The 13,771-nt window shown below is 35.3% G+C and overlaps 1 protein-coding gene across 3 annotated transcripts in view; it reads right to left on the bottom strand.

Annotated features, from left to right (window-relative positions):
* CYFIP2 (cytoplasmic FMR1 interacting protein 2) overlaps positions 1-13,771 on the bottom strand; it is a 136,041-nt gene that overhangs the window by 37,846 nt on the left and 84,424 nt on the right. For all 3 annotated transcript variants that reach the window (XM_074291921.1, XM_074291923.1, XM_074291922.1), the window contains exon 24: positions 1,039-1,182. In XM_074291921.1, coding sequence (XP_074148022.1) covers positions 1,039-1,182 — 144 coding nt within the window. The remainder of the gene's footprint in view (positions 1-1,038; positions 1,183-13,771) is intronic.

Below are 13,771 nucleotides of genomic sequence, written 5' to 3'. Positions count from 1 at the left end.
AGTACAATGCTCTGTATGTTATATACACTTAATAAATGATTTATGGTATTTTGCTGTTTCACACATGGTATATTATAGAATATATGCAGTACAATGTACTGGTGTGTAACCCATGAATTTATCTAGATGTTTTCTGAAGCTATTTTTATTTCCTCATTCAGAATGCATCTTGTTGGCATACTCTCCAATCATTACGCAAATGTGTATAGTGATGTTAAAGACTGTTTAACTGCTCTCAGGACCTGAAACCCAAGAATGTGGGGGTTTTACCCTCTCCCTTCCTCAAAGAAGAAAATGAACCATGCTTCTACACCTTGGCCACATTTTTATATGCTGTGACCATGCCCTAATGCTGGAAATTGCTGCTATACCTTCTCAGTAAGAATCTCATCCTGGCAATAAGCCAGATTTGTGCCAGAGCTAGTTAAATGAGAGCTGATTGTTAATTTTTCAATGTGGGTATTTAAACTTTGAAATAGAAAAAAAAAATATGGTTATAAACCAGAGCTTGATTTAGTGTTTTGTTCATTGTCTACACTTAAGAAAGTGTTAAATAATACATGTTAAATTTTAAAATGGGTTGTGGGAATATTTCCCCCCAACCCCCTCGAAAGATGGTTGTTAAACATTTACCAGTATATTCCTAGATTGAGCTCTTGATTTGGGGAGAGCCTATTAAATCTAGCCAGTCTTCAATCTAATGGTTGACTTCTCCATTTTCTACCATTTGCAATCAAATCCACATTACCATTGTTTCTGGAAAGGATGTGTCAATGAATTGTACCACTGTTCCTCTGATATCCCAGACCCAAAGACTCCTGCTTCACCACCATCCCCTTATATGCATTGCCTGATTCTATTAGAATATAAGCTTTTAATGGGCAAGCACTGGTCCACCATTGTATTTCTATTCCCAACACTTAGCACAAAGTAAAAGCTTAATAAATGCTTTTTATTCATTATTAGTAAAACTTAACTAAAAGTGAAAGTAGTCAAGCCTTCTGAAGACAAACCTAGTTTGTTCAGGCTTAAACTTACCAAACTCTTGACAATCTTCAGTAATTCTTCCATCACAACAGCAATGCCCTGATAACCGAGAAGCCTGCATATTGTCTTGAAATGAGGTGGCCCCACAAAATTCCTATAGGAGCTGTAGATGTGACTGTAGGCAATATTGAGGGGCTGCAAAAACAGGAATGTTTGCAATATGAATGGAGTACTGAAAGAAGGGATGATTTTTTTTCTTTACCTAAAAATTGTGTTTTAAAATTCATCTGCTTTAATTAGACTAATCCTTATTTTTAAAAGAGGAATAATGAAATGTATCTCCGACCTTTTAGAAAAGAGATGTTACACTAGAGAAGGATGAAGCATTCATGTTCCCATGTGGCAGAAGTGTTTCTTTGCCTTGTTTGATTGTACTCATTAGGTTATTTAATACAAGAAAAGATTCTAGGGATGGAGGAGTAGGTAGTTAACAGTAAATGATTAATGGGGGAAAAAAGAAAATATTATTTTAAAAATATTATTTAAGAAAATAAATAAATGTATCTATTTCAAGTCTATGTAAACATTTTCTAGGTATTTTTTTTTTTTTAAGTTAGTTAAAACATCCTTCTTCCCAATTTGAGCTGACTTTTTATAATCTGGAAGATAAAAATACTTAGATGATGTACTAATGCCTAATAGTAATGCTGAATAAAATATTTACAACAACACAGACTAACTCTACAAAAACCAGTAACACAGATCTTCCAGGTCTTCTTCAATAATCTACTAGTATTATGAGAAGGAACCTCTTCCCATTTCTTGGACTCTCAAATCTGTAGTATACAAATGACATGCTCACATCTAATTTTCTGGAGATGTTTTCCTATAGATTACAGGAAAGTGTTTTTGGTATTAAATGCTTTTTGGGATCTATACTGAATAGCTATTACTGATTACAACTCAAGAACAATTATGATCTGAGTTATATTGTAGAAACTATTCTCTCAACTGTGAGAACGAAATGTGTATCACACACAGCATAACATTCTTATTCTTTTTGTTGTTTGCTTGCATTTTGTTTTCTTACTCATTTACTTTCTTTTTTAATCTGATTTTTCTTGTGTAGCAAAAAAATTGTATAAATATGTTTATACATATTGGATTTAATACTTATTTTAATATGTTTAACATATACTGAATTGCTTGCCATCTAGGCAGGGGATGGGGGGAAAGGAGGAGAAAATCTGAAACACAAGGCTATGTAAGGATCAATGGTGTCAAATTATCCGTGCATATGTTTTAAAATGTTTTTAAAAAATAAAAGGCTTTAAAAATTAAAAAAGAAGAAAAAAAACTAAAGCATTTCTATAACTGGAAATTGGCTGAGAATACTTGAAAACTTTTACAATGGACCAGAAATCACATTTTGTCCCTATTTGTTACTATTATAGTTAGGAGAGCTTGACATAATAGGAAGAATATTCTCCTGGGAGTTGGAAGATGGGTATGTTCTAAACCTAGCTTTGTCATTTACTAGCTATGTAACCTTGACCTCAGAGTTAGAGTTAGATTATGTGTAAAGTTCCTTCCATCTCTAACACTGTATATTCTAAAGCATATTCCCATTTCTAACATTGTATCTAAGGTGCTAGCTCTAATACTATATGTTTTAAACCTTATCCCAGCTCTGACATTGTACATTCTAAGGTTCTAGCTCTAACATTTTTTGTTCTAAAGCCTATCCCAACTTTAACATTGCTGTTCTAAAGCATATCTCAGCTCTGACAATGTCTCAGCTTTAACATTCTATGTTCTAAAGTTCTTTGAGCTCTAAGATTATGATTCTATGAGTAAAACTTAAAATCACAAATGCAATTTCCTTTGTTATTCAATTCATATTAGATTCAAATACCTAAACACAAGCAAATAACTAGATGGCTAATTAAGGAAAAGAAATACTCCAAAGTCTGGATCCTTGATAGTACCCCCCTAATGCTTTATCCTCCAACACTCCCTTTCATTTACTCTGTATGTTGTATGTACTTAATTATGTACATGTTATCCTTCCCCTCTCATTCCCCAACTAAAATGTAGACTCCTTGTGGCAGAGACTAATTCTCAGCACTTAGCAGGCCTCAATGATTGACATAAACTAAAAACTAGTGGATTGGTTTCATAATTTTATTTTCTTTTTGAGATTATATTGAGTTTATTTTTTTAATCAAAGTCTTATTTTATTAAAAAAAAGTAGTTCTGAAATATGAGAACTTAAAAGAAATTCTCTTTAATTGAAAACTCTTGATTTCTATCCTAGTACTTAAGAATGCAATCAAAATATTGGAGTATCTTCCTCTAAATGACTCTGTTCTAAAATTGTGAGGCAAATATCAAAGATATGATATCCCATATTTCATGAAATAGACATATAAGTGCCTTTCCCCCTCTTCTTTTGCCTTTTCTTTCCCTTTCTTTGTAACAAAGAATTTTGGAAATATTCACACAGGTACATCGTGGAATAAATAACGATTACAAAATCACATAGACCACTCTTCTCTTTTACAGGCATTTTGATATTTACACAAAACCACAACAACTGGTCAGATGATTTCATTCAATCCTCAAATCAGTTAATTCAATGAGAGATAAATGATGAAACAATTAAATTTGGAATGGCATAGACAACAGAGTCAAATAATTGAAAGAATTTTTAGAAATCTGTATTTATTTGTATAAAAGAACCTATTCAATTTGAATTCCCCTAACTCCCAAGCCTAAGGACTTTTCTTTTTGTATGAACCTGATTGTTCATTGGTGTGAGGAATTTATCAAAGAGGAGGGCCCTCTATCAGAGCTGTCCAGGGCCTCCAATATTTTTGGATTACACATCCCTTGCAGTAAACAATTTTTATTATACTGTCCATATGTATAGAAGTACTTATATCAGTTACACACACACACACACACACACACACACACACACACACACACACACACACACACACACACACACATATATATATAATTACTGTGGTAATAATTATATACATCATAAAATTTATTTCCAAAATTTATATTTTAAAAGGATGAAATGAAAGAGAAATACTATTTGACCCTGCAGTCAATAGTGAGCAATTAGGATTTAATGAATAGGGGAGTGATATGATTAGATTTGTGCTCAGGAAAATCTCTTTGACAGTACAGAGAAGGAAGTGAAAATGTAGGGAGAATATTGCAGAAAGCTATTGCAAATAATCCAGGTGACAGAGCATGAGAACCTGAATTAGGGTGTTTGCTATTATGTAGGTAGAGAAAAGGAGGTGAGTTGTTAAAAAAAAAAAAAAAGTTATGGAGGTATAACTGAAGGAGGAATTTTCCAGATGAAGGAGGAGGAATGAGAGAAAATGCTGGCGACATGGTGACTGGAGTTATCTTATCAGTAATAGGGAGGTTTAGAAGACTAGTGGGTTACGGACATGGGGAAGGTAATATAATAAGTTTTACAATGCAAATTACCATCCAACCTAGAAATCATTCTGTCCCACCCAAAATTAGGGCTCTTACTCACTAATTACAGCATGGAGATTAGAGACTTGGGAGATAGAAGTTAGGTATGCTGGGGGAAGGAATTTTCCCAATGGCCTCTCTACACTTGGCATTGGTTGTTTGGATAGCAGTTAGATAATTGTTTTGAGGGACAAAAAGGGCGAGGTAGAGAGTGCCTAGAAGAGAGGCTAAAGTGAGGGTACTTGTTTTACAGACTTATAGACTGACTATGGGAGGGAATATGGTATGTAACTAAGGTATGGTAGTAAATGTTTTAATAATCAGCTTTCCAATGTATATAGGGTATATTTTAAAGTTTAACCTACATCATGAGTTTACAAAGTTGTAATTACATTCACAGTGAAAATTTAATAATTAGCTCTCCAGCTGGGAAGAGCTGACTTTAGAATTCTATAGTATACAATTGATATTCTCAAGCCCTGACTGATCACATTGAGGTCAGTTTAAATCCTTTTCCTCCCATTTTAGAGACCTTAGACTAGGATACTGAGAAGTTAAGAGGGAGGGAGGGAATGAACATTTATTAAGAACCAACTATTGCCAGGCACTGTAGTAAATATTTTTTACAATTATTGTTTTATGTGTTTTTCACAATAACTTGATGAATGTATGTTATAATTATCTGTGTTTCTCTACGGTTAGGAAAACTGAAGCAGTCATAAATTTGAGTAACTTGCCCAGATAGGGAGTATCTGAAGCAGTATATGAACTCAGGTTTTCTTGATTCCAGACTAAGCACTCTGTTCACTGTGCCACCTAGTAGTTGTTGAAGCTAGGCTGAAAGACTTGTTCATGTTTACACAGGTAGTATATATTCCCGGCTTCAAAACAAATTATCCATTCACTATGCTACTCTGCCTCTATCAGAAATGAATAATACATTGTAATTTAATCAACAGAAAGTGTTACCTGATGTTCTATTAGTCAGAACTGCTACCCAGCACTTCCACAATACAATGTTAATGACATTCTTAACTATGTTTCAGAGTTCTTATAAGGATCCTCAAAGAAAGATTCTGTTCTATTTAGCCTTTTATTTTATTGCTGCAAGGATCTTAATCATCTTAATATGGAAAATTCCTGCATTGCATAAAATTCAGGGTACTTGATCAATTGCACCATTCTAGATAATAGAATACATTCATTATATGAAAAATTCATCCACTTTGAGGTAAGAGTTCAAAATGTGTTATATGCAGTTGCAACATTTATGCTGCAAAAATCCACTTTGGTGCTATTCAGGTGAATTCTCAATATTATTTGAAGGTGATAAAATTCTCAACCAAATAGAAGATGAAGGGAGAAATTATCACAAAATATTCTAAAGGCACTTTGGTCCAGGATAGGAGTGGCCCTGTACCTATTACATTGTCAAAAGTATGATAATTGGTCAAGTTAGTATCATGCTCATACCAGGCATTTTTATGAAAATGATCAGTACTATAATTAAGTTTTCATGTTCAAACCAAATGTACATGTTAACAGTTGAAAGAAAGTATTATTAATAATCAATGATTTGGGGAGATCCACAGTTCTCCCTCTTTTTCTAAATTCCTCATTTCAAGATGATACCAGATAGGATTAACATTCATCTCAGTCTAGGTATTGCTACCCCACCTAACTTTACAAAGAATTTAATTTATAGTGAAACACCACCCATTATCTTCTGCTCCATCTTGGATGTAAGACATAAATCCTTTGATTAGGTTGCTCAAGATTGGGCAATTCAGAATTAAATAACATAATTAAAGTCACATTCCTCGGGCCTCTCATTAAAAATAGGTCCACTACTCATTGTAGTATTTATTTTTCCTTATTACTTATTAACCAGTCAGAGTTGATCATCAACATCAGAAACAGCCAGGCTTCCAAGGGCATAAATTGTGATCCCACTACCATGATTGATCTTTGGCATTTAAGAATGTCACTGGCCTTTTATTAACAAAATACTACCATTATTAATAAAATTATTAATTACCTAGAAATCATACCTCTCAAACTTTGAAAATGTCACACAATATAGTACATATTGCAATTTTTGTATTATAATTGTATGTTTTTTTTTTTTTTTTGGTACCAGATCTTTGATATTATTGGTAGGGGCAGTGCGTGCTTCTTAAAGTGTGTTTTGGAGACTCCTGAGGTCCCTGGGACATTTTCAAAGGGGACTCATGAAGAAAAAACTACTTCCATAATAATATTGTTATGCTACAGTTCTCTTTTAATGTCCAGAGCCAGTTTTCCTAATTGTCCTATTCAGTTACTCTACCTCAGGTTATAATCATTCCCTCTTAATGTTAGGATAAAGGTCTTATGTCTTAAACATAAGCTATAGTCAATCCCTCTTAATGTTTGATGGGATAAAGGTCTTTATCCATTTTAGACATCATTAGAATGTCAGGAGCCTCTCCATTACCTCCCTCTGCCTCCATTATGTCATCCTCATCCTAGGTGCCTCCCCCAATTAGGTCATTGTTCTTGTTACCCTATAAAAGAATCTTGTTATGGGACATTCCGGGCTGGTTCTTTGAGCTGATAGTCTCGTTCAGCCCTGGGCCCAAACCACGGATCCATTTGGTCCCAGTAAATCTTTCCCTTTCAAATAAATTATTAAATTGTTCTCTAATCTATCTTGCTCAGTTTCTCCAGCATTACAATATGAAGTCATTTTGATTACATATATAATAAATATTGATAGATGTAGGTCCTCAATAATTTTTATGAGCATTAAGGAGTCCTGAAACCAAAAAGTTTGAGGGCTACTGCAATAGAGAATTCTTGATGTGGAAATTCCCCCTAAAGCACTTAATACCTTTCTTAGGGAACTACTGGTGGTTTGTGAGAAATTAAGTGACTAGCTAAAGGTTATAGAGCTGATAGTATTAGAAATGGGCTTGGAATCCAAGCCTTTTTGATTCTTAAGCCAGCTCTCTAAATTTTGTGTCGTGTTGTCTAGTAGACTGAGATCCAATGTGCCTGAAACACATCAGTCACAAAGACTGACTTCTCTATTTTTTTTTCCTGTTTTCTTTTATGAAAAGGGATTTTTCTTCAAGTGAGTGCTTCTTTAGCTAACAGTCTTTGACAAGAGCCACTAATGGTTTGGCTTTGTTGTCTAGGTCCACAGGAGGATGTTGAGATGCTGATAATGCTGGTAATGGTGAGCATTTGAGAATACTGCCTTTGATAAAAACTCAAAGTTTATGGTCCATTACACTCTTTTCTCAGTGTCAATTAGCTGCTTCTTCTAACCCACAGAGCAGCAAGAATGCAACCTGGTCTTCCTATAGTCCTCCTTTAAGATATGCTATTGAGAGGAGATTTGGGACAATGATGACTTTTCTGAACTGTGCCCACTGAAGGGAAGTCAGCAGTTTGTCATTTCTTTCTTAATCTTTTAGCTTTTTTTCTTATGGCACGAAGCTAAGCCCTATTCTAGAATCAGAGACAATCAGAGCTAAATGTAATCTTAGGGATAATTTAGTCTAATTTGATTATGTTACACATTTCAGGACTGAGACAAACATACTTGTGCCTAACAACTCAACTCATTTTTTTACATAGCATTTCAAGATTCACAAAATCAATGAAGGAATGTTAGTTTCTTGAAGGTAAGGAGGTATTTTTGTACTCCCAGTATCTGGCACAGCAGCACTGGCCACCCAGTAGACTTAATAAATACTTATTGAATGAAAGGTTATACAATTTTCCACAGTACTATTCTGAAACTGCCTTAAGGCTTAGCACAAATTCCCTTCACTTCACCATTATCCTGGGAAGTGGGCAGTGGGCCACCTCCAGAATCTCCTCTATTGGAGGAATCACTTTAGCATGAAGAAAGTATGGAATAAACTCCACTGTTTTGGTTTGTTTCTGAAATGTCTGTTTCCTAAGATCTCCTATTGCCAATTGTAATTCTTCTCAGCAAACATGAATAAATCATAAAAAAGTGAATGACAATTTATCAGCTATTCGACAAGTTTGATAGAACATAGTTTGGAACTAGAAGAGACTTTGAGAGTTTTTTTTTTTTTTCCTCCTAGGCAGGAGTAAGGAATGAATTCAATGTCGAATTGCTTCACCAACAGAGGACAGGAGCCACTAACAAAACAAACAAACCAGGCACACACCATGCAATTGGAAGACCCTCTTTTGGACATTTTGATAGGATTAAGCTCCTGGAGGGCAGGGACCATATATTTTGTCTTTGTATCTTTCATGGATCCTTACACATAACAAATACTCAAGAAATGCTTGCCAAATTCAATGGAACTGAGTTGTTGTTAAGTTCTTGGAGATATGACCCAAGTCTCTCAAAAATAGGATTGCATGGAAGAGATTTCCAAAGTCAGCATTAGGCAAACAAAACTCCTTTCAAAAAATCACCCACATTCAACTGTCACCCTTCTTCATTCCTATGGACATGCCAACACATGCAAGTATAGAAACACACCCATGCCAATAGAGACATGCACATACAACCCCCTAAGGGCACCCAGTCTAACCTGCTGACTCAATAGGAGGCTGGACCTTACTGCCCCATAAGGGAATGGGTGGAGAGGCAGAAGGCTGGATATGTTCTGACCATGTGAAGAAAAATAGGGATGCAATGGTGATTCTAGATATTTGAAACCAACTACCAATATTCCTAGTGGGCATACTATCAATGAACTAAATCTAAATTGATCCTGCTAATTGACTTCACTAAAAAAAGCAGAGTCAAATTAGCAGGATTGGTTCATTAGCAGACTTGAACATTCTTTCTGAGCTGACTCAATTAACAGGGCTGAACACTCGCATATCTTGAATTCAATATGTACCTAATCATTTTAAGAAAGCTCACTTAAAACAAGCTTCATTTAAAGTCAAACTGCATGAAATAAAAGCCACTTTCCTCTCTGGATTTCATTTCCCCCATCTGGTGGGCTAGATGAGCCCCAGGGTACCTTTCAGCCTAAAATGGCATGATTCTTCTAGTCTAAAATAACAAGCAATCCTAATTTAAGGCCACATATTAACTGGGTTTGATGCCAAATGCATTTTCTTCAGGCAAAGGAGTATCTTAAGAATAGAGGGGTGTGAAGGATGCTTAAAGAAGCACAAAACAAAACCCAATTAGTAACTGAATGTTGTGAATCAACCTATTTGCATTGCATGGGACAGTCTATTGGCCATAAGATAATTCATATTCTCATTTTAAAAGCAAGCACAAAGTTAATAAATGCTAGAATTGTTAATCATCCACCCATTTTTTCCCATATCATTATTTGGCCCTATTGAGTCTCAGTTGTTTGTCACATGATGGAATCAAGTCTTTTAGTTGAAAAACCCATCTATTTGTCATCTATTCTGATCTGCTTAGTATTTCATCACATAATAGGGTATTTGCCACTGCTACCCTTAGTGGATCTCCTTATTATCCAAGTGACCCCATAGACAGGTTTTGTATAATTTGTCTTTCTAAGCTGAGATTTCTACTTTGTTATGAGCTAATATTCTTACAAATCATGATGGATAGTACCAGGGAAATTTCCTATTTTTACCTTGATTTTTATGGAAATCAGATAATAATGTCTATGTTTGCAAGTCCCTTACAATTGGGAATGCCCGAGAGACATTCTAGAATCCCTTGCTATTTCCCTAGTTTCAGCAGTCCAGATTCTTCTGAAATTCTATGTTCTAAGATTGCTTTTGGTTTTAACCTTCTGTTTCCTTCCAGTGTGTGTAGGTGGGAGTGGGAAGACAGTCTCAACTTACTTAATTTCTTAGTAAACGATTTTATAAACACTTTGCATCCCTGAAATCTGGAATCACAATTGCTATCTTTCTCAAAACTTCCAAGTATTAAGAACTTTTCCCCTGAAGTTAAAGATTCCTGTGACTGAGTAATAAATCACATTTTGGTTTTCGTGATCACAGCATTTGTTTACTGTTTTTCTGTTTAGTCATTTTAGTTGTGTCCAATTCTTCATGATTCCACTTGGAGTTTTCTTGACAAAAGTCCTAGAAAAGTTTGCCATTTTCAAGTTCTCCAACTTACTTTATGAATTGAGGAAGCTGAGGTAAATAGGATTGTGTGATCTTAGGGTCATGTAAATAGAAAGATCTGAACTCAAAAATCAATATTCCTATTCCAAGCCTAGCACTCTATCCACCATCCACTTAGCTGACCAGTATCATAGTATAGTAGTTGCTAAATTCAGTAAAAGATACCTCTTATGGATACAGTATACTTCTGGGATGGAATACACATCATGGTTTTGATATATCATAGGTTGGCATAAGAAATTAAATGGGAACTTTTGGGGAGTTTTGCAGAAGCTGTAGGTGACACAAGACGACCAGCAGACAACACAGAGCCTATAACCAGATACCTAACACAAATTTTACAATAAGGTATCATAAATACTCCATAAAGGAAAAAAAAAAACAAAACTTCAGACTTCTTCTCTGGTACAAAGGAGGGCTAAAAAAAATCTTGCAAGGACTTTCTAGATCCCAGTACTTTCTATCCCAATAGGCACTTTCCCATGCCCCCTACCCCAGAAATATGGAAGGGATAACTGCAGTATGAAAGCTAAGGCCAAGTATATTGCACTGTATAGCCTTCTCTTAATCTTACAATTTTAAGAGGCAATGACAATTTTGGGAAAAAAATTATAGTTACATGTTTTTAAAATTTGAGCAGAAATGCTTTTAAGAGGAAATATTGATTTTTTGGGGGAGCTATGTTTACTATGTACAATTTGTTGCTTAAGAAGCAGTGTGGTATAGTAGAAAAACTTGGCATCATGAAGACTTGGGTTCAAATCTTATCTACGATGCTTATTAATTGTGTCATCCTGGGCCATACATTTAACTGTTCTGAGGCTCAGTTTACTCTTCTGCAAAATAAAATCTAGAAATCTTATAGGGATTTGTGAGACCTAAATGAATTTATTATATACATTATATATATATATATATATATATGTGTGTGTGTGTGTGTGTGTGTGTGTGTGTGTGTGTATGTATGTGTACATATATATATATGGCTTTGGAAATTTTAAATGCTATGTCAATTGTTTTTTTAAAAAATCTGGTTAATTGGAAATTGTTTGTGATATCTTTATTTTGGGGATGGAAAGTTGGGACCAATGATTTTAATGGTGTAAGGAACTCCCAATCTTGGAAATTCCATCTACAGATACTTATCACCAATTCATACCAGTTGTGTGGACATTAGGAGGTTAAGTGACTCACTATCATCCCACAGCAAGTATAAGCAGGATGTGAATCCAGGTTGTCCTGGCTCCAAGGCTGGCCTACTAAGATGTCATATGCCAAACTCCTCTTTATTGGAACTTGAATCTCTACTTTGGTAATAATTACTCTCTGGTACTCTTCACCTTGCTGCACCATGAAACACTGTTGCTGATTAAAAAAAAAAAACAGTGATGTATGTACATTGTCTTGCCTAATGAGACCATCAGGTATAAACCCTTATCAGACTAACAATAACAGAGCTATTATTTTCTTTTCTATCTCTTATTGGGCAGCTAGGGAACATATTTGATAATGTGCCAGGCCTGGAGTCAAAGATTAATCTTCCTGATTTCATATTTGGCCTTTGATATTTAATAGCTATATGACCCCAGGTAAGTCATTTCACCCTGATTGCTTCTGTTTCCTTATATATAAAATGATCTGGAGAAGGCAATGGCAAACCATTGCAATATCTCTGCCAAGAAAACCCCAAATGGGGTCACAAGGAATCAGTCATGATTGAGCGCAATAAAACCTCTTTTAATCTTTTAATCCCTGACTTTACTATGGTCAGATAGTGACTGTGGTACATTCAGATGCCATTCCCTGTCATATACATCTGGGATTGATTCTGACCCAAAGTTATGGTGACTTTCTCTGACCATTGCTCATTATGAAAATGGAAAGGAAACATTAGAGTTTAATGCAGTGAAAGTACCATACTGATGATTTTTCATCACTGACTGAAGAACAGGGCTGGAGGATGAATAATTTGTCTCCAATAGCCTGTTTGGCTATTCTTGGTTTTGGCTATTCCACTTGGCAATGTAGAAAAAATGTTAGTCAAGGAATTTGAATTCATGAGTTTTAATTTCACCCCCACCTTTTACCAATTGAGTAAATTTGGATAGGTCAACAGAAAGGTTGACACATTTAATAACAGCTCACATGTCTACAACTGTTTCTGATTTCCAAAGCACTTTCCACACAATAGCTCTAAAGGGTAGGTTATGTAAGGAACACTATTCCCACTTTGAAGATTGGAAAACTGATTCAAATAAAATAAGTGACTTGCCTAGGTCACTATCAGTACACTAACAGACACTAACCAGTTAGAGTTGAGGGCTTACCATAGCTGGGTCTTCTGACTTAGGGCATAGTGCTTTTAAAAAATTTAATCATGAATCTGTGTCTCTCTGAATAATATAGCTATCTCCCTATTTTGTTGGAGTAAATCTTCCTATATTCTCCAAACAGGGCTTTTGGGGGCTCCTTTTGGACATATAAAGGACAGGGAGGAGAGGAGTTGAAATCTCACAGCCAGAACATGCTGCTGTGGAGAAAGGGAACAAGGAATCATTGAAAGGATCCCAGAATCACTGAACTCAATGATCAAGTAGATTAGCCCTCTCATTTTGCAAATGAGGAAATTGAGACCCTGTCTGAATGATTAAATGGCAAGATTACATAATGAATGCATAATACTAATGCAAAATAGGAAATTAAGAGATATTACAGAGATAAGAGTCAGATGGGGAGAAAAGAAGGTGATAGATGAGACTCAGATGAATGGCAATAAAAAAGGAAAAGGTGTTAAGTGCAACTAGGATAAATAGGGATAAAAAGAGAAGGTAGTTTTTGTCACAAAAAACTCAAATGAATTTTCTTAACCCTTCAATTATGGTTAAAGTGAGCAAAGAAAAATATGTACAAATAGGAGTATTAAAGAACAGATAAAACCAAGGCAAGCATGAAATTTGATTTTTCCCAAAATTTTTTTTTAACTCTTGTCCAAACAGAAAGAAGAAATGTCCTCCCTCCCAGGGCTGCAGGCTTTCAGGAGACAGACCACTGGCTGGCTCCCTGAAAACGGATGTGCGTACAGGTCTTATTGGTTGCCATGGTGAGGGATGCTGACTCTGAAGAAATGTATAATACAAAGCTTGGAGGGGCGTAGAGGTGGCAATGGGCT

The sequence above is a fragment of the Sminthopsis crassicaudata genome, chromosome 2 (genome assembly GCF_048593235.1).
Source record: "Sminthopsis crassicaudata isolate SCR6 chromosome 2, ASM4859323v1, whole genome shotgun sequence".
Classification (NCBI taxonomy): domain Eukaryota; kingdom Metazoa; phylum Chordata; class Mammalia; order Dasyuromorphia; family Dasyuridae; genus Sminthopsis; species Sminthopsis crassicaudata.
Note: the sequence above shows the minus strand (reverse complement) of the source record. Positions and strands in the feature narration are given on the sequence as shown.